Raw genomic sequence first — 25,455 nt, 5'->3', positions numbered from 1 at the left:
CATTAGAGAAAACTGAAAAGAAAGCAATCAGTCTGTTGAAGGATTGAAATGTCAGTGGTCAGTCCTGAGCCACACAGTGAAGCAGACAACACTGGCTGCAGAGGTGCTTTCACTCCCACCCATTTACTCCCCTGCCCCCATGTCCCCCAAACACAAGACACAAATCTTCACTATTTCTTCCCAGTTAAAACGCGTGCGGGAAACCGAAAAGCAATGTAAACCTCTCCTGGAAAGGAACAAGTGCCTCGCCAAGAGAAACGATGAACTGATGGTGTCCTTGCAGCGCATGGAAGAAAAACTAAAAGCCGTTACCAAGGAAAATTCAGAAATGGTGTGTATCACAGACTCTGCAAAACTGCAGCTTCCTTGATTGTATTACCCTAATAACCTGACTTATTGCCATTTCTCAGCTTATTTTAAAAATGCAATGCTATTTGGATTTTTCCTTATGTAAGCAAGGAAGCCTTAACAAGAAAGCAAGAGAAGGTTGCTGGCTCTGAGTTTTATGAGGTTTCTATATTTGCAAAACTGTAGGAGTGCTTCCAGGAATTTGCACGCCTTCCAAAAGCTCGGAAATGGATAAGGAAAGCTTTGATATAACTTAGCCACAGAAACCTTCCACGACTTCACTAACATGCTATTTACAGACCTATACCCCAGGCACACTTGTCTTCTAAGATCGTGCATGATAGTTGGGAAATACATACCATTACTTGTGTTATATATGGACAAGTGAAATGCTAATGTACTCCTTAATAGACTTTCAGTACATCTATAGAGATCTTCAGATAATCCCCAATGATATTGACTAATTATTGCAGATAAAATGTGCTTGAGGATTTTGTTGGTGTGTGTGTGTATTCAGGCTGGGCAATTTCCAAATTTAGCTGGAGCCTCATAAACTTTCTACAGATATTTTATGTTAACAACCAAAGTTGGCGGTTTTTAAAGTCTCCACCTGTACTTTCTTCTTTTCCTATCCAGAGAGAAAAAATAACATCCCATCCACCCCTGAAGAAATTAAAATCTCTGAACGACCTCGACCAAGCTAATGAAGAACAAGAAACAGAGTTTCTAAAACTTCAGGTCATTGAGCAACAGAACATAATTGATGAGCTCACAAGGGTACGTGTCAATCAATCTGTAAACCCTAAGTTGTTCCCAAGGACAAGTAGCCAACAAAATGTACACTGAAAGCAGTTAATTTTAGATTAACTCCAGAGGCCCAAGTTCATATGTTCAATATGTAATTTTGTTCTAGAGCCTGTATTCCAATATTTTATATTGTTCAACTGCTTTACACCTTTTACATTATAATCCTTCGTTAACTAATTTGGTAGCACAAATAATAACAGCAAAACACATTAAAAGAACTTTTAAATGCATTGTTGTATAAGTTTGTAGGTAGGTTGGGTGTGTCTTGTAATTGTCTTCCAGTAGCAGGATCCTGAAGCTCAGAGATTTAACATGTTGTCTATGCTAACAACATCACATATACATCTTGTTTCCCAGGTCTCAATTCAGTATCTAGCACATAGTTACAGTTTAAGAAATATTTATTGGATAAACAGCAACAAAATAATTACATAACAGAGCTAAAATTTCAGCCCAGATTTTCTGATCATTACTTCAGTACCTGCTGAGTGGGTAGAGCAGTTATTACTTCCGTCAGAGTTTGGCTGAGGCCGGGCGCGGTGGCTCAAGCCTGTAATCCCAGCACTTTGGGAGGCCGAGACAGGTGGATCACGAGGTCAGGAGATCAAGACCATCCTGGCTAACACGGTGAAACCCCGTCTCTACTAAAAAATACAAAAAAATAGCCGGGCAAGATGGCGGGCGCCTGTAGTCCCAGCTACTCGGGAGGCTGAGGCAGGAGAATGGCGTAAACCCGGGAGGCGGAGCTTGCAGTGAGCTGAGATCCGGCCACTGCACTCCAGCCTGGGCGACAGAGCGAGACTCCGTCTCAAAAAAAAATAAAAAATAAAAAAAAAAAGGATGCACTGAGACCTCTAGATGCCTTTGGGTTTTCTTCTTTGCCTCTCCATGTTTGTTCTGTGAATGACATCATTGGTTGCTCTCACTTCAGGACCAAGTCCAGATCTAAAGAGTTGAATAGCAAGGAGGGAGTTAGGCAATAGTCTCCAGAGTGGGGTAAGAAAAGTGATTCACTGCCACTGAGAGAAAGAAAGGTTATAGCTTCTGTTTATAATTACTTCTGATTCATCCTTTTAAAAATTTCTATGTTGACTATATGTTATAATGAATACACTAGATTAGGGGGGTAATTTAAATATATAATTGTATTAGGGTTCTCTAGAGGGACAGAACTAATAGGAGAGATGTCTATATAATGGGGAGTTTATTAAGGAGTATTGGCACACACTATCGCAAGGTGAGGTCCCACGATAGGTCATCTGCAAGCTGAGGAGCAAGGAAGCCAGTCCAAGTCCCAAAGCTGAAGAACTTGGAGTCTAATGTTCCAGGGCAGGAAGAATCAGGAGAAAGATGTAGGCTGGGAGACTAAACCAGTCTAGTCTTTTCACGTGCTTCTGCTTGCGTTTATTCTGGCTGTGATGGCAGCTGATTAGATTGTGCCCACCCAGATTGAGGATGAGTCTACCTTTCCCAGTCCACTGACTCAAATGTTAACCTCCTTTGGCAACACCCACATAGACACACCGAGGAACAATACTTTGTATCCTTCAATCCAATCAAATTGACACTCAATATTAACTGTCACAATAATATGTAAATTGTAAAAGTCTCATATGTAGAGGCTGCATTTTTACTTATAAAGGTGAAAAAATAAAAAAGCCTGAACACCACTAGCTTAAACCAGATTGCTTATTAAGCGTGGTCTCCCTGTTTTCTTCATTTAGTTTTCACATCCTAATAACTCATAAATTTTACAGATTCATGAGCCCAGGAATTTGCCTGGCTTTGAGTATCCTGAGATTAAGCTGTAAATTTTTTTATAGAATTTTGGGCTATTTAGGCATACTCATCAGACTTTCCAAAAGACACTCTATCTAATTTAAATTTTTACAGTAAACACATGGAGTGCTTAGTGAATAAACCCCAGATTCCCAAGATATCTCCATTCACAGCAACAATAAATCATGAAATTGATCAATATTTCTAGGCATTCTTTGAGATTCCCAGAAAATTTTTTAAAAACTGAAAACAAAACAGAAGCACTAAATGACTCCAACCCACTAGCGACTCTGTTCCCTGTCCTATTTTCAGGGACTGCAGGTGAGAACAAGGATCCAAAAATAGGCCAAAGACAGCTTTCTATGCATTTCAAATGACTAAATGAAAAGAATACGGTTTTACTTTATTGTGAAATTATATATTTAACACAAATTTAAAGTAATTTTGGATGTAGCAGGACTAAAGTACTGTACTTTGGACTAAAGTACAGAGCTAAAGTACTAAATGTACAGTACTAAAGTACTATACATTTTTTAGAAGTCTAAAAATGATTCTGTTGTAAATTTTAACCTGAAAGTGTTTGTTTTAATATGACTTTCTCTAAATGGAGATACCCCTAGGTTTGATGTAGAAAGGATTACCTGACGAGTTGGAGAGTCATATTCGAGAAATGTACATGATAAGTACATGATAAGTAACTACTTTCATAGCTACTTGATGTTCAAGTATAAAACAAAGAATTCTGATTAGGAACACAGTACACTTTCTGATCATGAGGCTCCTTGTTCCACATAAATCATCAAGAATAGTTGTAGAAGATTCTTATTTTGAATATATTTAAGTATCAATCCCAAAAGTTGCCAAAATTTAAAAAACAAAGTCTTATTCTATTCCAAATATAACACCTTATGGGAAAAAACACTCTGTCTTTGCAAAAAACTATAAAGCAACATCTACCAATTCTGGATCTGAAAAATATTTCAACTGTTTTCCAGGACCGAGAAAAGCTCATCCGTAGGAGAAAGCATAGAAGAAGTTCCAAGCCAATTAAGGTAATAAGAAATCGAAGTTATCAGGCACTTGCTACAAGCAGCCAGAGAGATGAGGCTTGGCATGGCATCTTCCTGCAAGGGTGTGATGAACCAGGTGTTCCCGAACTGTCGCAGCAAACCATGGGCTTCATTTGCTAGAAGAAAATCTTTTCTGTTGACATTTCTTCGAAGTCTAAAAATGATTCCGTTGTAAATTTTAACCTGAAAGGGTTTGCTTTAATATGACTTTCTCTAAATGGAGATGCCCCTAGGTTTGATGTAGAAAGGATTACCTGACGAGTTGGAGAGTCCTATTCAAGAAATGTACATGATTTTGATGTCTCCCACTGAATAGTATGAGAATCTGATGCCCAGTTTATGACAATTAATATATTTTTATTATTCATTCAGACAATATTATTGATAACAATGCTCCCAATCCACCAATATCTCTATAGCCTCTTACAATCCACAAAGTTTTGTTTTCAGTTTGTCTATTTGATTTTTAATTTTGTTTTTACCAAGTATACCATTTGTTTTTAATGTGGACTTGGATGACAAGACTTAAGATTTGATCATCTCTATCAACTGAGTTTTCAAAGTCCTTTGGTCATAGTTTAAATACAGGAAAGAGTAAACCATATTTGCTCATCATGATATAAAATGTAATCTAAAAGAGGCTTCAGTGTTTCTATGAAAAAAGCTAAATATTAATGAATTTTCTTAAGATGTCAGAAGTGAAATAATATGGGAGAAACACTTGTTGGAATTATTATGCTTGTGCCTAATGTTTTTATTTCAGCAAAGAAGCGTAAAGGATCCGTGTCTTCTATATTCACTTACATGTATGCCAGTTGACAGTATTTTAACATTCAACTTTCCCTACTGTTAGCTGTGTCAGTAAATATGTATTTTCCCTCCATGTAGAGGCCTGTTTTAGACCCTTTTATTGGCTATGATGAGGACTCTATGGATTCAGAGACATCATCCATGGCCTCATTTAGAACAGACAGAACACCAGCTACTCCTGATGATGACTTGGATGAAGTAAGCATTTCTACTTCTCTAGCCTTGGGTGATATTGTCACCAAATATTTTATTTAAGGGGGGAGAAAAAGCATTTCACTCTTCATCTCCTTTATATAAACAGCACAAAGTGGTCCCATAATAGTAACCAATTTTGAGGCCGCACTTTGTTATCTCTTGAAAAATAGCTTCACTTACAGCAGGTAAACCTTTTAGAAATTTCTCTCCAGTTCAGCTCTCTAATTGGAAGACTTCTTTCAAAATAAAAGTTACTTTCCAAAATTCTTTATCTAGGGGAGGTAGGAACCCAGGAGGCCTTAGCAGGTTTTTGGATGTGGTCTGAGAGACTGTTGAGTGAAGTGTGCTCTGTGGGCCACCCTCATCAGAATGATCTAGAGGCCTCAGTTACAATGAAAATTCGGGGACCCTACCCATGCAACGCCTGACTTGGAATCTTAGGAGTGAAACACCCCAATCTATATTTTTTCCCAAAATTCCGTGTTGATTATGTTATGTCCAGAAGTTTAAGATGTAAAGCAATAAAACAACTTTTATGATTTATCTGGGGGGAAAAAACAAGTTGCTGGAGATGAACATACTGAAAAGAAATAAGAGTAAAATTCTAGGGTATCATTTCCTCAAATTGACGTCCAAAATCTGGATATGACTTTTTCTTATTTGGATCCAAAATTGACTGCATTCTAAGCCCAAATCATTAACAATGAGAAATGTATCAAATGCTAAATGCTTCTTTTACTAAAATAAATATTTCTGCAGTGTCCATCTTGAAAATATTACAGTATTTGTGCCCATATATACACTTCAGAGCTAAAAACAAAATCAAATAGACTGTTAAACAACATTTTACTTCTTGTAAAAAGTGGGCAAATGTTAATATTTCACATTGAACACGCGACTTGAACATAACACAATTCTTTTGGGGCTTTTTTTCTTAACCTCAAGAGTTTAGCAGCTGAAGAATCTGAACTAAGATTTCGACAATTAACAAAAGAATATCAGGCCCTCCAAAGAGCATATGCCCTCCTACAGGAGCAGACGGGAGGCATCATTGACGCTGAACGAGAAGCCAAGGTTAGTATGGATCTGTGACAGTGTACTGAATTAGCATGCAGCAATCACAGCATAAAAGTACCCTGGCGGATCACGAGGTCAGGAGATCGAGACCATCCTGGCTAACACGGTGAAACCCCGTCTCTACTAAAAAATACAAAAAACTAGCCGGGCGAGGTGGCGGGCGCCTGTAGTCCCAACTACTCGGGAGGCTGAGGCAGGAGAATGGCGTGAACCCAGGAGGCGGAGCTTGCAGTGAGCTGAGATCCGGCCACTGCACTCCAGCCTGGGCGACAGAGCAAGACTCCGTCTCAAAAAAAAAAAAAAAAAAAAAGTACCCTGGACATAAAAATATCAATAGGACAGCTTTCCCTGTACTTTTCTCTCATCTGCAGCTTTTGAATTGTTATAGCTTTTATGTCAACAAACCTTGAATCTAGAAACATTAGAACCAGCTTAGATCAATGCTTTTGTTCTTTCAAAGATAGTTGAGTACATAGTTCTTCTTCTTGCTGTTTGAAAACATACATTTTCAAAGCTAGACAATATTGGATTTTGTTAAGCCATTTTTTCATTTCTTGCTTAGAAAAAGAACTTTTTTATCTTTCAAAACCTATAGTGAGCCAGTGTCTTCTCTTCGTTAATAAGTGCACAGCATTTACTTTTGACAGCTTACCAGAATTTTCACAGACAATATCTCATTTAACCCTTGGGACAGCCCCCTAAGGCAGGTATTTTATAAAAGAGAAATTTGATACTCAGAGAGGTTAATTGAATTGCCCAAAATCACACAAATAGTAAATGGCAAAGCTGATATTACAACGTAAGTCTTACTGGGTCAAATGTTCTTTCCTTTATATCATAATCGCCTCTCATGAGCCTATTTCAACAAAAAGAAAAGATAGACATGTACTATACTACTTCTTAATATTTATTGAGTGCTTGCTGTGTTCCAGGCATTGTGCTGAACACTTTACACACATTATCTATTTAATCCTAAAACAACCCTAGGAGCTAGATATGATTATTATCCTCTTTCTACAGAAGAGGAAATAATAGCTTAGTATAAGTTCAATGTAGCTTAGTGAAGTTAAATTATTTACTTAGGTTTACCTAGGTTTCCTAGCCTTGTGACTTCATAGTCATAATCACCAGGCTATAATTGCCTCCTAGGTAAATTTACTTGAGCCAAAAGGGAGCATGACCACCCAGACCACCCAGTGATTTCATCCTACTTTCTTTCTGGAGAGTCTACAATGCACTGAGGAGTTTTGTAGAACTACTGTTTTTCAGTGGGAAAGGGTAGATATAACAGTTACACATTTTTAAACAGTAGCATGCATACACACATATATTAGTAAATATGCAGGTTTTTTAAAAACACAGATTTAGAACAGGCAAGCAATCATTACAAAGGAATGTGCCTGTAGGCTGTCATGTATATGTCCTAGTGCTATAATATTTGTGTTTAAGTGTTCCTACCAACATGGATTGGGGAGTTAAAATAATAGCATATTATTTTATTTTTATTTTTTGGAGATTCCTCCCAAAAAAGGAGACTCCTCCTTTTATTTTTTGGAGATTCCTCCCTGTTTCACTTAATTCTTCTATCTAAATAAAGGTTTAGCATTATCTCCGGCCATTAAATTAGGAAAAGTTACCATTCTGAGAAAAATCATCTAAAAGAAACAAGGATGTTAGAAAAAGAACAAGAGAGTACATTTAAAGAGACTGGAAATTTAAAAATAATACAGATGAAAGCATCATTGAAAAAAGATAAAATTAGATCCAAGAAAAAATAGGTTACAGTCAACATCAATTCACAGTTAAAATAAATCTTAGTAAAATTAATTATTTTGGGGGCCTGATAAAGGTAAATGTAATATTTAATAATCAAAAGAATTATTCTCACAGTGAACAAGGATAGCTATCATTGCTGTTTTTATTCAACCTTGTACTAAAAAACCTATCCATATTGTAAAACAACAACAAAAATGGGTTTACAGGCAGGAAACAAATTACTAGGCTAAATCACATAAGACAACAAGGTTGCTCCATACAAGATTAGTATTCAAAACTACTTATACACACAGACACACAAAATATGATATATAGAGAGAGACAGAGAGAAATTGATTTGGGGACTTAAATTTAGGCACAAAGTTTGCTCTGAAAGAATGGAAAGGCCAGGTGCACTTTGGGAAGTGGAGGCGGATGGATCTTCTGAGGTCAGGAGTTCAAGACCAGCCAGGCCAACACAGTGAAATCCCATCTCTACTAAAAATATAAAAATTAGCTGGGTGTGGTGGCAGGTGCCTGTAATCCCAGCTACTTGGGAGGCTGAGGCGGGAGAATTGCTTGAACCCGGGAAGCAGAGGTTGCAGTGAGTTGAGATCATGCCACTGCATTCCAGCCTGGGCAACAGAGCGAGACTCTGTCTCAAAAAAAAAAAAAAAAAAAAAAAAAAAGAATCGAAAGAATTTGGGGAAGCAAAATGGAACAAGGCTTTTGTGAAAGGGAAATCATTCAAATAAAGAGAAGAGTGGAGAGTTACAAGGCATATTTAGGAAACAAGAATTATGTCAGCAGGCAAGGGTTTGACTCTAGGTTGGTGAGTAGTAGGAAAATATTGGAAATATAATGGGAGTTCTTGAATGCCAAGCTAAAGAGTGAATATTAACCTGAAAATAAAGAATGCTACAGGGAGTTTTAAACAAGAATTTAGATCAGAAAGATTCTTTTGTCATAGAAAATTATTCTTTTTTTCCTCTCTCTCTCTTACTTGTTGAGTTCTAGTCAAGAAAGATATTGAATAACCATTTTACTTGCTGAGTTGTGGAATTTTTATTTCACCAGGCTCAAGAACAGCTTCAAGCAGAGGTGCTAAGGTATAAAGCAAAAATTGAAGACCTGGAAGCGACACTGGCTCAGAAAGGGCAGGTAGGCATTTGGTTGCTAGCTCTTCTGCAGATGCAGACAATTCAATCTGACCTTTCTCTAGCTCACCTGTGCATGGGCCGCACCCAGGACACAGCTTGGCTCTCCACAGTGATCTTTCTCAAACTGCATTAGAATGTTCAACTCTGTACTTCTGTCCCTGGTGTTTTTCTGGCCAGAGTATGAACCCAGCCACAACAGTGAATGAGGTTGGGCAAGAGAAAGAAGGCCAGAGGAAGAGGAACCCTGTACAAATAGCCTAGAGTTGTCTTAAGCTGCTAAGACCAAGACCCACCCCTCTAGCTGTGTTCTTTGCCTCTATGCTACATTTATGGTTCTGCATTTTAATGTTTTCCATCCATATGTATCTAGCCTGTGTGCATTCTGACCCTTTTCACTTTTTGCCTTTGTGGTCACTTCTGAGTCCCCAGAAGGCTGGTCCTGGATTATTCAAACTGGAAAATACAGAAATAGGAAGCGATGATGAAAAGGGGGTTAAATTTTCCTGGCAACTTTGGCCCCAGTGTCTTTGAAGGAGCTGGCAGGGGTGGGTTCTACTTACCAGTCTTTGGCAGGCAAACAAACAGGGTGGGTAGAAGGCAGCTCTGGCAAAGTGGTTTGACGACACAGGCTCTTTCATGCCACTCTGAAATGCTGACTGCGCGATATTCTTTGTCAAACAGGATTCACACTGGGTAGAAGATAAACAACTTTTCATTAAGAGAAACCAGGAGCTTTTAGAAAAGGTATGTTGGGCACAACACCCTAGCGGGGCAAAGGAGAAAATCATGAGAGATCCAGGAGCAGCAGGGGGTGCTCTCAGGAGTGGCACAGGGGCCAGGGGAAGGGGAGGCTTTTTCGGCGCTGCTCTGTCCTCGGCTGCGTGCTCAATCGCATCCCTGTCACCGCCATCACCATCAGTGAAGTGGCACGTGTGCATGGCTCTGCGCTGGGCATTGTGCAGACTTGAAAGGATGTGATCCCTGAAACCTCCTGATTTGCTAACCATATATACATATATACTGTATATATACTGTACATATATATACACACACACACACACACACACATGCACATCTTGTATGATTGTTTATCTACAACAAAACCTCTATGAGGGCCAGGGGCGGTGGCTCACGCCTGTAATCCCAGCACTTTGGGAGGCTGAGGTGGGTGGATCACCTGAGGTCAGGGATTCGAGACCAGCCTGGCCAACATGGTAAAACCCTGTCTCTGCTACATACAAAAAATTAACCAGACGTGGTGACGCATGCCTGTAATCCCAGATACTTGGGAGGCTGAGGCAGGAGAATCATTTGAACCTGAGAGGCAGAGGTTGCCATGAACCAAGATTGCGCCATTGCACTCCAGCCCAGGCAACAAGAGCAAAACTCTATCTCAAAAAAAAAAAACAAAACAAAAAATGAAACAAAACAAGCAAACAAACAAACCTCCATGAATAGAACTTGTTATTTTGTGTGAAGAAGTGACAGAGTATGACTCCAACACCATGCCAAAACCCAGCATAGGCTTCAATTCTCACTTTGTCTTTTTATTAACCTTGAGTCTTTCTTTTTTTGTAAATGAAAGATTTTTTTTAGATGAATACTGTTTTTAAAACATAAAACAGTATTCCAGGAAATTACTCAACAAATTAAGAAACAAAAACATGGTTTAGGCTTGAATAGATATAATTAATTTTGGTTATCTGAACATAAAGGCAATTAAACATAATACATTTTCAGTTCAAAGGTGGCTTTTCGTTTGATATTTACCTTCTATAAATCTAGTGAAAGATTTCTCCCTCTCTCTCTCTCTCTCTCTATATATATATATATATATATATTTTTTTTTTTTTTTTTTTTTTTTTGAGACGGAGTTTTACTCTTGTTGCCCAGGCTGGAGTACAATGGCGCAATCTCTGATTGCTTACTGCAACCTCTGCCTCTCAGGTTCAAGCAATTCTCCTGCCTCAGCCTCTCCAGTAGCTGGGATTACAGGCATGTGCCACCACACCCGGCTAATTTAAATTACAGAAAATCTTATATTATGTTTGACAAAAACAGAAATTGAAAGCCCAGTTGTGTAAGGGAAATAATTGTGTAGGTCAATCCAAAGGTATGCAGAAATTATTTTAGAATTGTTTCTATGAATATTTCTTATCCTGGACAAGTAATAAAAATTAACCACAACATCCTGGCTGGCAAGCATGAGAAGGAGAAAAAAGATGCTTGTCCTACCTCCCCTCTAGTCTGGCAAAGTGAAGACATCCTATCTCTTGCTTTGCATGCTGTGAGGCAGAGCTGATGTTCTCATCACTTAGATGTATAGATGATGTATACGTCATATACAGAGTGGGCAGGTATTCAAAAATCGAGAACTGTTGTTTTTGGGAAGGTTAAGGGACCCTATAAAGAAACTGTTGGCATTGAATGAATTACAATCTGTGAACCACTGATCTAATTGTTTCATTAACCACTAGAACCAGCAATCTCCCCAAATATTGCACCATTGATTCAGTAGAAGATTCTAGGAAGTAGAATCTCCTTTATAATCTTAAGTTAACTTCTACAAACTTTTGAAAGTTTACTAGGCCAGAAACTGTAGGGTAGAAAACTTGACTACATTTATTAATGTCACATATTTCTCACTATTTCCCTATCTTTCTTTTCCTATTAGTTTCAGAGATGCCCAGTAATAAGTGTTCTTATTTCTTTATCATAAAAAAAAAATCCCATTGTGTCTTCTATCTGATTTCTGTTAGTCTTAATCTCTTTGGGCTAAAGGAGGAATTTTTATACTCAGGCTTCTAAGAATAAAATAAGTAAAATAAAAGGATGGCAGAAGTGACAATGAAACTAAATATTTAACTGCAAATGTATATACTTGGGAAAGTAAGATTTGTCCTATGTTAAAAAGGCCCTGGGTTTGTATTTCTAAATTCAAGGTTTTAAATAATTGCTCTTCATAATGCCCACCCACACAGTTAATATCAAGGGAAGCTCAAAATCCATTGTACTTCATAAAGATTTTCTAATTCCTTAAAAGCCAAAGATGACGGCTGGGCACAATGGCTCACGCCTGTAATTCCATCACTTTGGGAGGCCAAGGAGGGCAGATCACCTGAGGGCAGGAGTTCAAGACCAACCTGGCCAACATGGTGAAACACCGTCTCTACTAAAAATACAAAAATTAGCCAGGCCTGGTGGCAGGCACCTATAGTCTGAACTACTAGAGAGGCTGAGGCAGGGGAATTGCTTGAACCCAGGAGGCAGATGTTGCAGTGAGCTGAGATTGCGCCGCTGCACTCCAGCCTGGGGGACAAGAAAGAGACTTCATCTCAAAAAAAAAATCCAAAGATGACTCAGACAGGAACCCTGTCTATAGGGGAAGGTGCATTTGTACATAACTAACTGAAATTCATGCTTTCTCAAGTTATACTAGAGGTCCTATAAGAAAATCTAGAGGAAATCAAAGGAGAGGTATCACTTCTGAATGAATTGACTAGGGAAGGCTCTTATGGACATTAGCGCTTAAATAAGCTTAGCTTTAAGGTGTTTAAAGAATTTTCTCACATAGCAAAGGAGATAAAGTGAGCCATTTTCAGGCAGAGCTGAGTAGATACAGAGTTCCTGGAGTAGTCAGTTCATTGGGTGGGCCAGAGTTTCTAGATTCTAGTGTTTGCATGATCACGTGTGAGTGTGTTTGTACAGAGATGACAGTGATAATATTTAAAACTGGAAAGCTAGGTGATAATCTCATTATTAAGGTTTTTGAATTCAGTGTTAAAGAGCTGGCTTTCTTCTGTAGTAATTGAAATTCAGCAAAGTTTTGCATATGATGAGAGCTGTTAAAAAAATTTCTGTAACAAATATAAGTTGAGAAATGAGAAGTATCAGTCCCCTTATGTATACTATTAAATTTGGTTCTAGTAGACTGTCTCTAACCCATCACAAGGGCAAAGTGAGTATTCTCAGATTCACTATTCACAGAATTCCTAGATTTTAATTCCAAGGAACAGAGACGTCTTCTGGCATTTTTCTCTATGACTCAAAAAACTCAACCGAAGGATAACTAGAAAGAAAGCCAAAGACTTATTTTATTCACATCTACTTGGGAATTTTTTTCACGGTCTGGAAGACTTATTCACTGAGTAAACTGAGCACTATTCATGCTTGCTTTGCAAAGTTGTAGATGGTTTTTGCAATGCTTACCTAACTTCAAGATTTACTTTATTAGATAGAAAAACAGGAGGCAGAAAATCACCGGTTACAACAGGAACTACAGGACGCCAGAGACCAGAATGAGCTGCTGGAGTTTCGAAACCTAGAGCTAGAAGTAAGGAAATGATGATGATAATAATAAAAATAATCATAACTATTAACATGCACTGAGCCCATTGAGGAGCTAGGCACTGAATTAAGCATTTCAGATTCATACTCTCATTTGGACCTCATGATCACCCTCAAAATTATATAGTGGAGGCAACTGAGATCAACTAACTTGCCTAAGTCCTGTAACCAGTAAGCAGTAATGCTTTGAGGCAACTCAAAACTGTCTTTAGTTACTGTTCTTTTCAGCACTACTATCTTTTATAAGCAAGACTAATAAATAATTTTTAAGTAAGTTTAAATAATAGATTTCAACCATCCTCAACATTTCATTGTTTTTAAATACTCATGTCCATCCTTAATTAAATGTTGACTCATTAAAACATGTTACTTCAAGAATTGTATTTCAAAATGTGCTATATGAAAAAAGTATTTTGTAGGTAAATGTGAATTTATAAGTAAACGTTTTAGTCCCTAATGCATTTACGCAAAAAAAAAAAAAAAAAAAAAAAAGGCTGAGAAGCAAGGTAACTTGTCTTAGAAAATACCTTGATTAATCTGACCAAATTTCAGGTGTTTGTTTTTATTTTGCAAGTAAAACATAGAAACATCAGATTTTGATTGTATCCTGCAGAATCTGACTTAGGATCTGGTTTAGTGTGTGTTGATATATAAAAGTTTAAGAAAAATTCCCATTTGATTTCTGTTATTTTGCCAGTTATTTCTTCTTTAGGCTATTTCAAATTAGGTCTGGATAAAAAGTTAGGTGTTAGTAGGCTTCAGTGAAGAAGAGTCATTCTTTTGTAGCCCACATATCTTACTCATAAAGCTTGAATAGATTGAATATGCAAAAGGCTGTTAGCGGCCATAAAACTTCATGGCGAGACCACGCTATGATATTTGAAAGCTCTAAATATTCATACAGTTTAAACTGGAGCTCCACTTCCTGCATTTCCCTGACCAAAAAATTTGCAAGAATGGATGACACCATCTTCTCAATCTCTTAGTTGACTAGTCAGTTTTTTCCATCACATTTAATCATGAACATCCTGAGTTTGATTTTTTTTTCTTTTTGCCAAATGACATTAATAAACTGCTGAAATAGCATAAAGAGACCACTGGTTTAGTGTTTAATTAATCAGTTTTGTTTTTAATTTCCGTATATTCTTCACTGTATTTCAAGGAGAGAGAGAGACGATCCCCTCCATTTAATCTCCAAATTCACCCATTCTCAGATGGTGTGAGTGCTCTGCAGATCTACTGTATGAAAGAAGGTGTTAAGGTAGGCAGATATTTCATTTTTTATGTTTGTAGAGATTAGAAAAACTGGGAGTTGGAAAAGGGGAGATTGCTAATGACTATTTTGTCTTTCAGTCACTGGATGTCATCATTTTGATGCAAACTATGTAGGAATTGAAAGTACTCACATCTACTAGAAAATTAACAGAATATTTTTTAATGTGTGACGGATACATAAACGATAACAGAAAAAACACAAGCATCCGTGATTATTTAGAACAGAGTCATATGAAGAAAGATGCAGCATCAAAATTAGCCTTAATTACCTGGGAGAAATGTGAAATCAATTTAATACTTCAAGAAATATATTTCAAGTCTGCCAGATAGAAAAGTTGGAGTCCCTTCTTTGAGCCATTCTAGGTGCTATGGAATTCATAATCATGGAATGGCAGAGTTAGAAGAAGTTTGAAGTCATCTAGTCCATCATCTCTTTTGCTGTGTTTAATTTAGAGAGGGTTCCTCTTTTGGAAGGGTTTAGGGTTCATAACAGATTGCATATTAAATAGCATATAATTATCTTTTTAGTGCTACTGGATATATTTTAAGTATTAGAGTTGAATTGAGTGACTCTGTTCCCCGGGAAAATACATTGTCCTTCAGAGTAGTGAAATCACCTTGTGAATATCCATTCCTGGGGTAAAGCTGGGATGCTGCCTGCTATTCCTGGTCTCTCCTTACCTTCTGCATGGCCCTTCCTGCTCCCACTCTGAGCTGCAAAATATACTTGCTTCAGTTGCCTTCTCTGTACTTATGAGATTGAGCTAGACTTTCCCTTTCCTGGTGGTACGACTCTACTGTACTGCTGTTTGAACATGAGTAAGAGGAGAACGTAGTACTAATACAGTAAAAAGTGGGAGAAAACTTGGGTAGTAAAGTTGTGCTTCCTTGCCTTCCATCTTAAACCATTGTCCTGGTGTTTAAACTTCTGGTTTTCCTGGGTGGCATGGTAATTTGTCAACCAAAGCAATTTTTGAATTTCACTGTAATTAAATGAAAACTATTTTCTTTGCCTTTTCCTTCGATGCTTTTTTTCTCAGATAAATCACAAACAGCCTAATCCAATGAACTCTTTCAAATGGAGTTCAGCTGCTTCAAACTGACTCAAGGAACAGGAGTAAAAAATAAAAGATGAAATTAATGCTAGCTACCTTAAAAAAAATAGTGCTGCACTATAGTTTTCTACATGGCAGTCAAAATTCAATCAGGTCAGAATTTTGCTAATTAGAATGAAATTGGTTGATTCTTTATATTTATTACCTATTACTTTTTTATACCTGAAAGTCTATCACAACTGAAAAAAAAGGGTTGGTAGTCATGAGAAGAAAGTTAATGAGAATATTCCAAGTCCTTTACTACATGCTAGACTCTTTCACACACAGTCTGTTTATCCTGAAGATCAGCTCAGACTATGAAGTAGCTATTTATTATCTCCATTTTGCAACTAGCAAAATTAAGAATGATCTGTTAAGTACCTGGCCCAAGTTCACACAGCATGTAAGAAGCAAAATTGAAGCTTAAAACTAGGTGTGCCAGATTGAAAACATCCCAAGGAAGTTCAAGCCCTGAAATTTCTTCCTCTAAATTCATGTTCAGGCACTGATGGTATAGTAGGCTACATTTGTCTTTGACATGAGTTTCTGCTTGATTTTGCAGGATGTGAACATCCCTGATCTCATAAAGCAGCTTGATATCTTGGGCGATAATGGGGTAAGTAAAGAATTGATTAAGTATAGTATAGATATGAATTTGCCTAAACAGAGGCAAGAAATACTTAACAATGCATCATGTGTAAAGTAACAGCACTTGAGATGCCATGTTCACTTAAGGATGTTGCTCCTTGGGAAGAATCTACAATTTATCAAACAACTTGGCTAAGGGGTTGTAAGGATCTCTGGAAGGTAGTAGCAGAAATGAGACCTGTAAAGTGCTTTTTGTGGGCAGGTTTCAGGTTTGAATGCCGACCACATCTCCAGTGAGTAAAGCTAATTACTGTCTGACTCTGGCTCAAAGGCATCCAGTGTGAAATTAATCAGTCATGCATTTGCAAAGGCTGCTAAATACTAGGGCTGTTGGCAGTGCCATAAAAATGGACCAGAAAGCTATAATCCATTTTCTTTCTAAAAACACCTTCCAGACTGGGTCAAGGCACATTAATTCAGCAGGAGGACCATTTATTGTGATAGTAGGTGAATGGTGCTTGTAGGTTGAAGTAATCACCATTTTTCCCTTGAAAATTTATCAAAGGAGAGAACGGAATTAGTAAAGTTACATCAAAACTTCTATGAAGAGACTGTTCTTTATTCTATTTTGGTTTCTGTTTTTCTCATAACATGACTATTAATAAAATATGCCTCCAGTGACACAGAAATCAAATCAGTGTTAAGGAGATATAAAAAAAAATCAGGTTTAATATACTTCTTCCAGGTTTTGATTAACTCTTTGTTCAGAATTATTACTAAACAGAATAGGAATTTGTTAAGCTTCTATACAGGCTTATACAGAATGCTCTGTAGCAGTCAATCAGACAGTATTTTCTTTGGGATAAATAATATCAGTATGTTCAGCTTATGGCCTTTCTTATTTTTTACAGAATTTAAGAAATGAAGAACAAGTGGCCATAATTCAGGCCAGCACTGTGCTGTCCCTGGCAGAGAAGGTAATGAGTCGTACAAACATTTCAAATCATTTCATTAATACTGAAAGAGCAGGCTAGGGTGTGAAGGACATTCTCTCTGCATATGACTTTGTGTGTGAATACCTAACACACGTTTTATTTTTAAGGGTGGTACAACCCAGATAGAATGAGAACACCCAAAAGAAAAGTCTATACACTGATTCGGGGTGGGTGGATAATTTTTGCTTTGAAGTTCCTTAAAGATATATATAATTCTTTAAAAACAGAAAACCTTCTGGATTACATTATTTACACAATCCCTACCAAGCTAGGAAACCACCAGAGAAGAGTATTGTAGGGTGGTGATAAACTGGAGCATTGCTCTTGTCATAGACTTTTCCTGGGGTGTGTACACACCATCACTCCCAGCTGATCTTAGGGCTTAGTAGTGGCTCATTGCTGTCTCATTCAGAAAGCCGACAGAGAGACTGTCAGGAGAAAATCAACACTGACTGTGCTCTGGCTCCACCTTGTGTCTAAACCTGGTAAATGGCCAGATAAATTAGTGTATTCAGAGTACTTCATGAATCAGTGCATAAAGCCTGGCTGGGTGGCATGTGCCTATAGTCCTAGCTACTTTGGAGGCTGAAGGAGGAGGCTCACTTGAGCCCAGGAGTTTGGGGCTGTAGTGTACTATGATCATGCCTGCGAGTAACCACTGTACTTCAGCCTAGGCAACAGAGTGAGACTCCATCTCCTTAAAGAAAAAAAAAGTACCAGTAAATACTTGAGAGTCACGTGCACATGGTTGGATGAAATGAGAACAAGCAATCAGCTCTCTCCAATCTGAAATGAGGGAATTCTACAGGTCAAATGACAGTCAAGTTACTCAAACAAAAGAGTGAAATAAAGAAAAAACAGGGAGAACAAAGAAGAAGTATAGCTATGAAATAAAAAGACACTTAACCAGGTGTTTTTTTAAAAGGACATTTTGTTGACAACTGGAGAAATTTAATGTGGACTGAGTATCAGATGACAAAAGTAATTAATGTTAATTTTGTAAAGTGTACCAATAACCTTGTGGGTTTTTTTTTTTTTTAATAGAAAGGCCTTATCTGTTAGAGATACATATTGAAGTATTTACATGTGAAATAACATGAAAGCTGGGATTTTTTCTTTTAAAGACACTTCCTTCCTTCACAGTTTAATTACAGACCTGATCACTTTCTCTGATCCCTCCCCAGCAAATGCCGCATTATCTCTAACAGACGGTCCAAATTTAGAATTTGGCATACAGACCCTCTGGGATTTGAGTCTTATCTATTTCTCTAGCGTTTCCTCTCCCTGCTCTCCCTCCATTCTCTCTCTCTCTTTCTGCCTCCATTCTCCACTCTTGGTCCTTTATACTGATCTTTTCACCTGGAAGATATTCCCATCTTGCCTTTCTACCTCTGCCTGGCTAAATCTTGATCATCAGACCTCCCCATACATGAGGAAGCCTGCCTGTCCACTCAAGCCCCCTTAGGTGTTCCTGCTGTATGTTCCCACAGTGGCCTGTGCTACTGCTCCCAAGACTTTTGACAATTGCATTGCACTGTCCATTTGCATTTGTCACATTGCCCCATCTAACTACCACTAGACTCTAAGGCCCATGAGGACAAATAGTTGTGTCTCTCCATTCCCTACCCCCTGTTTTTTGCCCTAGCTTTTCACACCAGTCCAGCACATGTACTAAGTGATGAATAAATGTTAACTGAGGGAGCAAAGGTGTGAATTTGTGAATGCTCACAAGACACCATTTCAGTGACAACACAAAGATGAAAAAAACACAGTCTGTGCCTCCAGTGCTGCTATCATCTGGCAATGATAGCCAGAGAGCCTCATTCATCTGGAATCATGAAGGGCTGCAATTCTTTATTGCAAGAAAAAAATCGCCTTGGTTTAGGCTACAAACAACACATAGGCTGATTCTATGGAAGATGAGGACTGAGGAGGTGAAAGAAAGGAAATACAGCCTCGTGTGTCTCACATTTACTGAGATTGATGGCAGAAGTATCTTCTGCTCCCTGGCTGTGTGGGTGCAGTACAACTGTACTTATCAGAACCAACAACTGTACTTATCAGAATCAACAACTGTACTTATCAGAATCAAGACTTGCGCAGTGCTCCTTTTGAGACAGGCACTTTCTAACTGCTGACGACTCGGTACTATTGTGACCTTTATTTCACACAAGGATTCTGAAGCACACACACAAAAAAAGGTAGATAACTGCCTAAGGTCACACAGCTTGAAGTTGATGCAGTCAGGATTCACACCCAAGCAGTCTGGTTCCAAAGCCCATGATCTTACCTCTTGCACCTAACTCCTCCTGCAGGAAATAGGCTTTGCAGACCCCATGTGAGCTGGGCTGTCAGAGCTGAGGCAAATTAGCCCATGCCTCTACTTACCTTTTTGGCAAGACAGGTATAGGGACCAGCTGAACAAATACAGGGTGATGACTCCATGCTTAGCACTGTGGTAGAAAGCTGGGAACCAGATGAACAAGACACAAGCCTGCCCTAAAGTGCTCACGGTCTGTTCAGCTGCCTTTTGTGCAGACTTTCTCAATGCACAGATTAAACTTACCTCTTGTCTGCGGGATTCACAGATAAAAGTTTCTACATCCAAGTAATTCTAAATATCCACAATGAATTTTTGAGACTACCAATTTGAATAGCACTCTATTATATGGGAGTATGATCCTTAGCCAGAGTTTGAGCCTAGACAAAATTCCAACAAGCAAACCCAATTGTCACTTTGTATTAAAAATATTGGCAGTGACCTTGAGTGAGAGCATAGTGGAGGCTGGACACTGCACTCAATGCCGTAAGTACATTTTCCCACTGTTCCTTACAACCATTCTATAGCTGCCATTATTTTTTAATTTGTATAAATTTAAGGAGTACAAGTGTACTTTTATTACATGGATACACTGTGTACTGGTGAAGTCTTGGCTGTTAGTGTATCCACCGCCCAAATAATGTACATTGGGGTACCATTGTTTTTATTTTATACATGAGAAAACTGAGGCTTGGGATATTCAGTAACTTGTCCTGATTACACAAGTAGGAAGGAACAGCAACCAACACACAAATCTATATCTAATGCTCATGATATAATGACTTTAGTTCACAGTACTCTTAAAAACATGATTTGTAAAAATATGTTTCTTGATAACAAATGGACAGCAAGCAAGCTTGATGAAGGATTTTAGGTTTTGGATGGGTACAATTGCAGTTTGAGTCTATTTACACAAAACCCATGACTGACTGAAATTTGTTTCAAGGAGAAGCCATGTGTATGTACAAAGAACTGAGAGATTAGCACCTCTCCAGCCTAGGCATGCCTCTTTCGTTTCACCATGTTCCCCATAGCCAAGGAGTAGTTAAACATGGTATCCCCTTGTAAGTATCAAGACTGTAGTATATAGAAATGCTCGCTAGGCTGCATAATTTGTCACAGGTAACCTAGAAAGAACTATCTGGTGCCGGGCGCGGTGGCTCACGCCTGTAATCCTAGCACTTTGGGATGTCGAGGTGGGTGGATTGCCTGAGCTCAGGAGTTTGAGACCAGCCTGGGGAACACAGTGAAACCCCATCTCTACTAAAAATACAAAAAAATTAGCCAGGCATGGTGGTGTGCACCTATAATCCCAGCTACTCAGGAGGCTGAGGCTGGAGAATCGCTTGAACCTGGAGGTGGAGGTAGCAGTGAGCTGAGATCCTGCCATTGCACTCCAGCCTGGGTGGCAGAGCAAGACTCTGTCTCAAAAAAAAAAAAAAAAGAGAGAGAGAGAAAAATAAAACAAAAAGAAGTATCTTGTAGTGAGATACCACTAGTACATGCAATACCCAATGGATATTGCCTCATATTATTTACTTCCTTAATCTTTACTTATTATTAATCCCATTTGACAGACAAGAAACTTGAGACTTAGAGAAATCAGGTAACCTTTCCATGCCACCCACCCATAAAAAGCTGGAATTGAAATTACCGTCCAGGTAGTCTGTCTTCAGAACCCACTTAATTATTATGCCCAACTGCTTCCCTAAAATATAAGCTGACATTTAACTTGCTAGAGATGCATTATAATAATTTGTTCTATAAAAACCTGTATATGGTAGGGTCACATATTATTCAAAGTCTGCATTCAGAGTGTTTATCAATGCTAACATAAATATCATATATTCTGAGTACTGGGAAAGATAAGTTTTTATGTGATTTAAAACACCTCCACTTCACAAAAATAATTCTTCCCCACTTTGCTGTAATCAGTTTTATATATTGAAAAAGTACCGTTGTCCCAATTCTCCAGTGTACCTGGCCTTCTTTCTCTGATCCTGCTTCCTCCAACAATAGAACTATTGGACATGATGTCCCTTCCACTTGGAACTTCCTCTTCATTTTTTCCCAGTCATCTCTCACCCATTCTTTGGAGCCCAGTGCAATTATCACTTACAGGAAAGCCTCCCATGGTGTTCTCCAGTAAGAGCAGGAGTCTTGTTGATCTGGTTCACCACTGCAGCCTTAGGACCTGGTACATCACCTGATACTTGCTAGTCATCTATAAATGCATTTGTTGAATGGGTGAATGAATGAATACAAGGAAGACCGTAGTCTTGTTTCTGAACTATGAGATAAAAATGTGGGCCGGGCGCGGTGGCTTGTGCATGTAATCACATCACTTTGGGAGGCTGAGGCAGGTGGATCACCAGGTCAGGAGTTCAAGACCAGCCTGGCCAAGATGGTGAAACCCCGTATAGCTGGACGTGGTGGCGGGCGCCTGTAATCCCAGCTACTCGGGAGGCTGAGACAGAGAATTGCTTGAAACCGGGAGGCAGAGGTTGCAGGAGCTGAGATCACACTACTGCACTCCAGCCTGGGCAATGAAGCAAGACTGCGTCTCAAAAACAAAACAAAACGTGTTGTTTTTGCTTCAGTTTTCAATCTGCTTCCTGAGATATAAGGGGAGGAGACTAAGCACCTCATGGGGGCACACAGATATACACCATATCAAGCAGCCATGTCAAATACTTTTGTCTTGTTCACCCCTTAGTGGATCCAGCAGATTGAAGGAGCAGAGGCTGCCCTACACCAGAAAATGATGGAATTGGAAAGTGACATGGTAAGTACAAAGATAAGATATTGTAAAAATTAAGAAAAATCTACAAGGCAAATGGAAAATTAAAGTTGCCTCTACCAGTTTTATTTGGCACTGATGAAAGTTTGTCATCTTTCCATTATTATTTTATGTACAGAAGATGGAAAAAAAATTACCAGAAGTACCAAACAATTTCAGGCTATATTCTCCCCCAAAAAATGTTAGGTTTTGGAAAATATCCAAAACTAATGCTGAAGAAACTTGAGTTTTCTTATGTTTTCTTTGTTAGGCTAAATAATTTTTCCACTGTATTTAATTAACAAGTAAAAATTACAGAAATGGAGGGTGTAACTCTGATTTTAAAAATCCCTAAGCCACCTTACATCCATTAGAATAGCTCTCATCAAAAAAAAAAAAAGTAGAAAAAAAGACCTAGTATAGTGGCTCACACCTGTCCCAGCAATTTGGGAAGTTAAGGCAGGAAGAGTACTTGAGCACAAGAGTTCGAGACCAGCCTGGGCAAGATAGTGAGAGCCCATCTCTACAAAAAATAATTAGCAGCATAGTGGTACGTGCTTGTGGTCCCAGCTACTCGGGGGCTGAGGCAAGAGGATCATTTGAGCCCAGGAGGTGGAGCCTCCAGTGAGCTATTTTTGTACCACTGCATTCCAGCCTGGGCAACAGAGCAAGAAGACCCTGTGTTCCCACAATCAAAAACATAAAACGAGTGTTGGCAAAGATAAGAGGAAATTGAAACCCTTCTTCACTATTGATGGGAATGTAAAACTGGTACAGCTACTGTGAAAAAAAGTATGGTGGTTGCTCAAAAAAAAATCAAAATAGAATTACTATATGATTCAGCAATACCACTTCTGGGTGTGTATCCAAAAGAATTGAAACCAGAGTCTGGAAGAGATACTTATACACCCATGTTCATAGCAGCTTTATTCACAATAGCCAAAAGGTAGAAGTAACCCAAATGTCCATCAATGGATGAACAAATAAACAAAAGGTGGTGTATACATATTATGGTATATTATTTAGCTTTCGAAAGGAAGGAAGTTCTCATACAAGTTACAATAATGATGTACTTTCAGGACACTGTTAAGTGAAATAAGCTATTCACAGAATTATAAATACTATATGAATCCACTCATGTGAGGTGCTAGATTAATCAAACTTAGAAACAGATAGTAGACTAGTTGCCAGGAGGTGAAAAGGGGAAACATAGAGCTGTTGTGTAATGGGTATAGTTCAGTTTTGCAACATGAAAAATTCTGTACATTGGTTGCATAAGAATGTGAATATACTTTGTACTACTGAACTGTACACTTAAAAATGAGTTTAAAATAAGTGAGGTTGTAAATGTTATGTGCATTTTACCACAATTTTAAAAGTTTCTTTTTAATTGCCAAGTCTAAAAATTGGTTATTATTAACTTACAGCAATGCATAGAAATTTATAACAAGATTGGGCTGGGCGCGGTGGCTCATGCCTATAATCCCAGCACTTTGGGAGGCTGAAGCGGGCAGATCTCCTGAGATCAGGAGTTCGAGACCAGCCTAACCAACATGGAGAAACCCTGTCTGTACTAAAACTACAAAATTAGCCAGGCATGGTGGCGCAGGCCTGTAATCCCGGCTACTTGGGAGGCTGAGGCAGGAGAATTGCTTGAACCCAGGAGGTGGAGGTTGCAGTGAGCCGAGATCGCGCCGTTGCACTCCAGCCTGGGCAAGAAGAGCGAAACTCTGTCTCAAAAAAAGAAAAAAAAAAAAGAAAGAAATTTATAACAATATTATTATTAGTGTTATCATTATAACTAGAAAACATGTAGTGGATTCCTATTGGACAGGGAATCCTATAAAAACAACTTGCATTTGTGTAGCACATTATAGCTTATAAATTATTTGCTTATATTTTATACAGTGCTCACATTTTAGTAAGAGGTTAGGCTCCAATGTCAAAGCATATAAAAAGAACAGCTTGTTATTTTATTTTATTTTATTTTATTTTATTTTATTTTATTTTATATTTGGTCAAGAAAGCTTTCCAAATGAACAATTTGTCTTCAAAATTACCCTTGAAAGTGCTTTAAGGCCGGGCGCGGTGGCTCAAGCCTGTAATCCCAGCACTTTGGGAGGCCGAGACGGGCGGATCACCAGGTCAGGAGATCGAGACCATCCTGGCTAACCCGGTGAAACCCCGTCTCTACTAAAAAATACAAAAAACTAGCCGGGCAAGGTGGCAGGCGCCTGTAGTCCCAGCTACTCGGGAGGCTGAGGCAGGAGAATGGCGTAAACCCGGGAGGCGGAGCTTGCAGTGAGCTGAGATCCGGCCACTGCACTCCCGCCTGGGTGACAGAGCGAGACTCCGTCTCAAAAAAAAAAAAAAAAAAAAAAAGTGCTTTAAAAACACAAATATTAGTTAAGCGATTAGCCTGTATCAGGCAGTGTTCTAGGTGCTGGAATTCAGCAGTCACCAGCAAAGTCAACAGCAAAATTGCTCCATACAGATATATGAGCTCTCAAAATTCAACACCATTGAGTTTTTCTTCAGAGTGTGAAGAAGTCTTTGTTCCTTCAGTTAAGCACCCAAAGAAACAATTGACTTGTGCTTGGGACTATGTTGCACACAGGGATACAGTTTTAAGTGCTAATGGCAAGATGCTGGTAATATGAGAAGCACACAGAAACTAAGAACGAGAGAGGGAACATCAGATTTACTTTTCCCAGTGCACACTGGCTTTATGGCAAAGGCAGACACCCACTCATTAAGCGGCAGTGTGGATGGAATCACTCCCACTCTTTAAATTGCTATTTTTGTCCTTGTGTTTTCTAGTTGTACACAGATGAATTTGCATAAGTTAAACTTGTTGATTATGCAACCTGGCTATGTTACATCTGATCACATTCTTACAAAAATATATTATCATAATACATTTACCTAGATAGGCTTATTATTAAACACTAGTCAAAATCTATACTTAATCACGTGCTCTCAGATTAAAACTCTTTTAGAGCATTCTATGTGGATTTTTCATTATATCTTTTATGCTGCTTTCCATTGATTTTCAC

General features: G+C 38.5%; 1 protein-coding gene across 15 annotated transcripts in view; it reads left to right on the top strand.

Moving 5' to 3' along the window:
* The window catches only part of JAKMIP2 (janus kinase and microtubule interacting protein 2), a 192,756-nt gene that overhangs the window by 130,867 nt on the left and 36,434 nt on the right, over positions 1 to 25,455 (top strand). For 11 of the 15 annotated variants that reach the window (XR_012414232.1, XM_065546940.2, XM_065546938.2 and 8 more), the window contains 12 exons: positions 185 to 331; positions 985 to 1,125; positions 3,930 to 3,986; positions 4,893 to 5,012; positions 5,955 to 6,083; positions 8,919 to 9,002; positions 9,683 to 9,745; positions 13,236 to 13,334; positions 14,511 to 14,609; positions 16,280 to 16,333; positions 17,217 to 17,282; positions 22,337 to 22,405. Coding sequence is in view for 14 of the 15 variants with exons in the window: in XM_065546940.2 (XP_065403012.1) it covers positions 185 to 331; positions 985 to 1,125; positions 3,930 to 3,986; positions 4,893 to 5,012; positions 5,955 to 6,083; positions 8,919 to 9,002; positions 9,683 to 9,745; positions 13,236 to 13,334; positions 14,511 to 14,609; positions 16,280 to 16,333; positions 17,217 to 17,282; positions 22,337 to 22,405 (1,128 nt within the window). In the remaining variant the exon portion in view is untranslated. The remainder of the gene's footprint in view (positions 1 to 184; positions 332 to 984; positions 1,126 to 3,929; positions 3,987 to 4,892; positions 5,013 to 5,954; positions 6,084 to 8,918; positions 9,003 to 9,682; positions 9,746 to 13,235; positions 13,335 to 14,510; positions 14,610 to 16,279; positions 16,334 to 17,216; positions 17,283 to 22,336; positions 22,406 to 25,455) is intronic. The other 4 variants (XM_065546939.2, XM_073994548.1, XM_073994549.1 and 1 more) reach the window with 1 other exon arrangement.

Source organism: Macaca fascicularis, chromosome 6, assembly GCF_037993035.2.
Source record: "Macaca fascicularis isolate 582-1 chromosome 6, T2T-MFA8v1.1".
Lineage (NCBI taxonomy): Eukaryota > Metazoa > Chordata > Mammalia > Primates > Cercopithecidae > Macaca > Macaca fascicularis.
The sequence above is the reverse complement of the archived record's forward strand: the minus strand, read 5'-3'. Positions and strand labels throughout refer to the sequence as shown.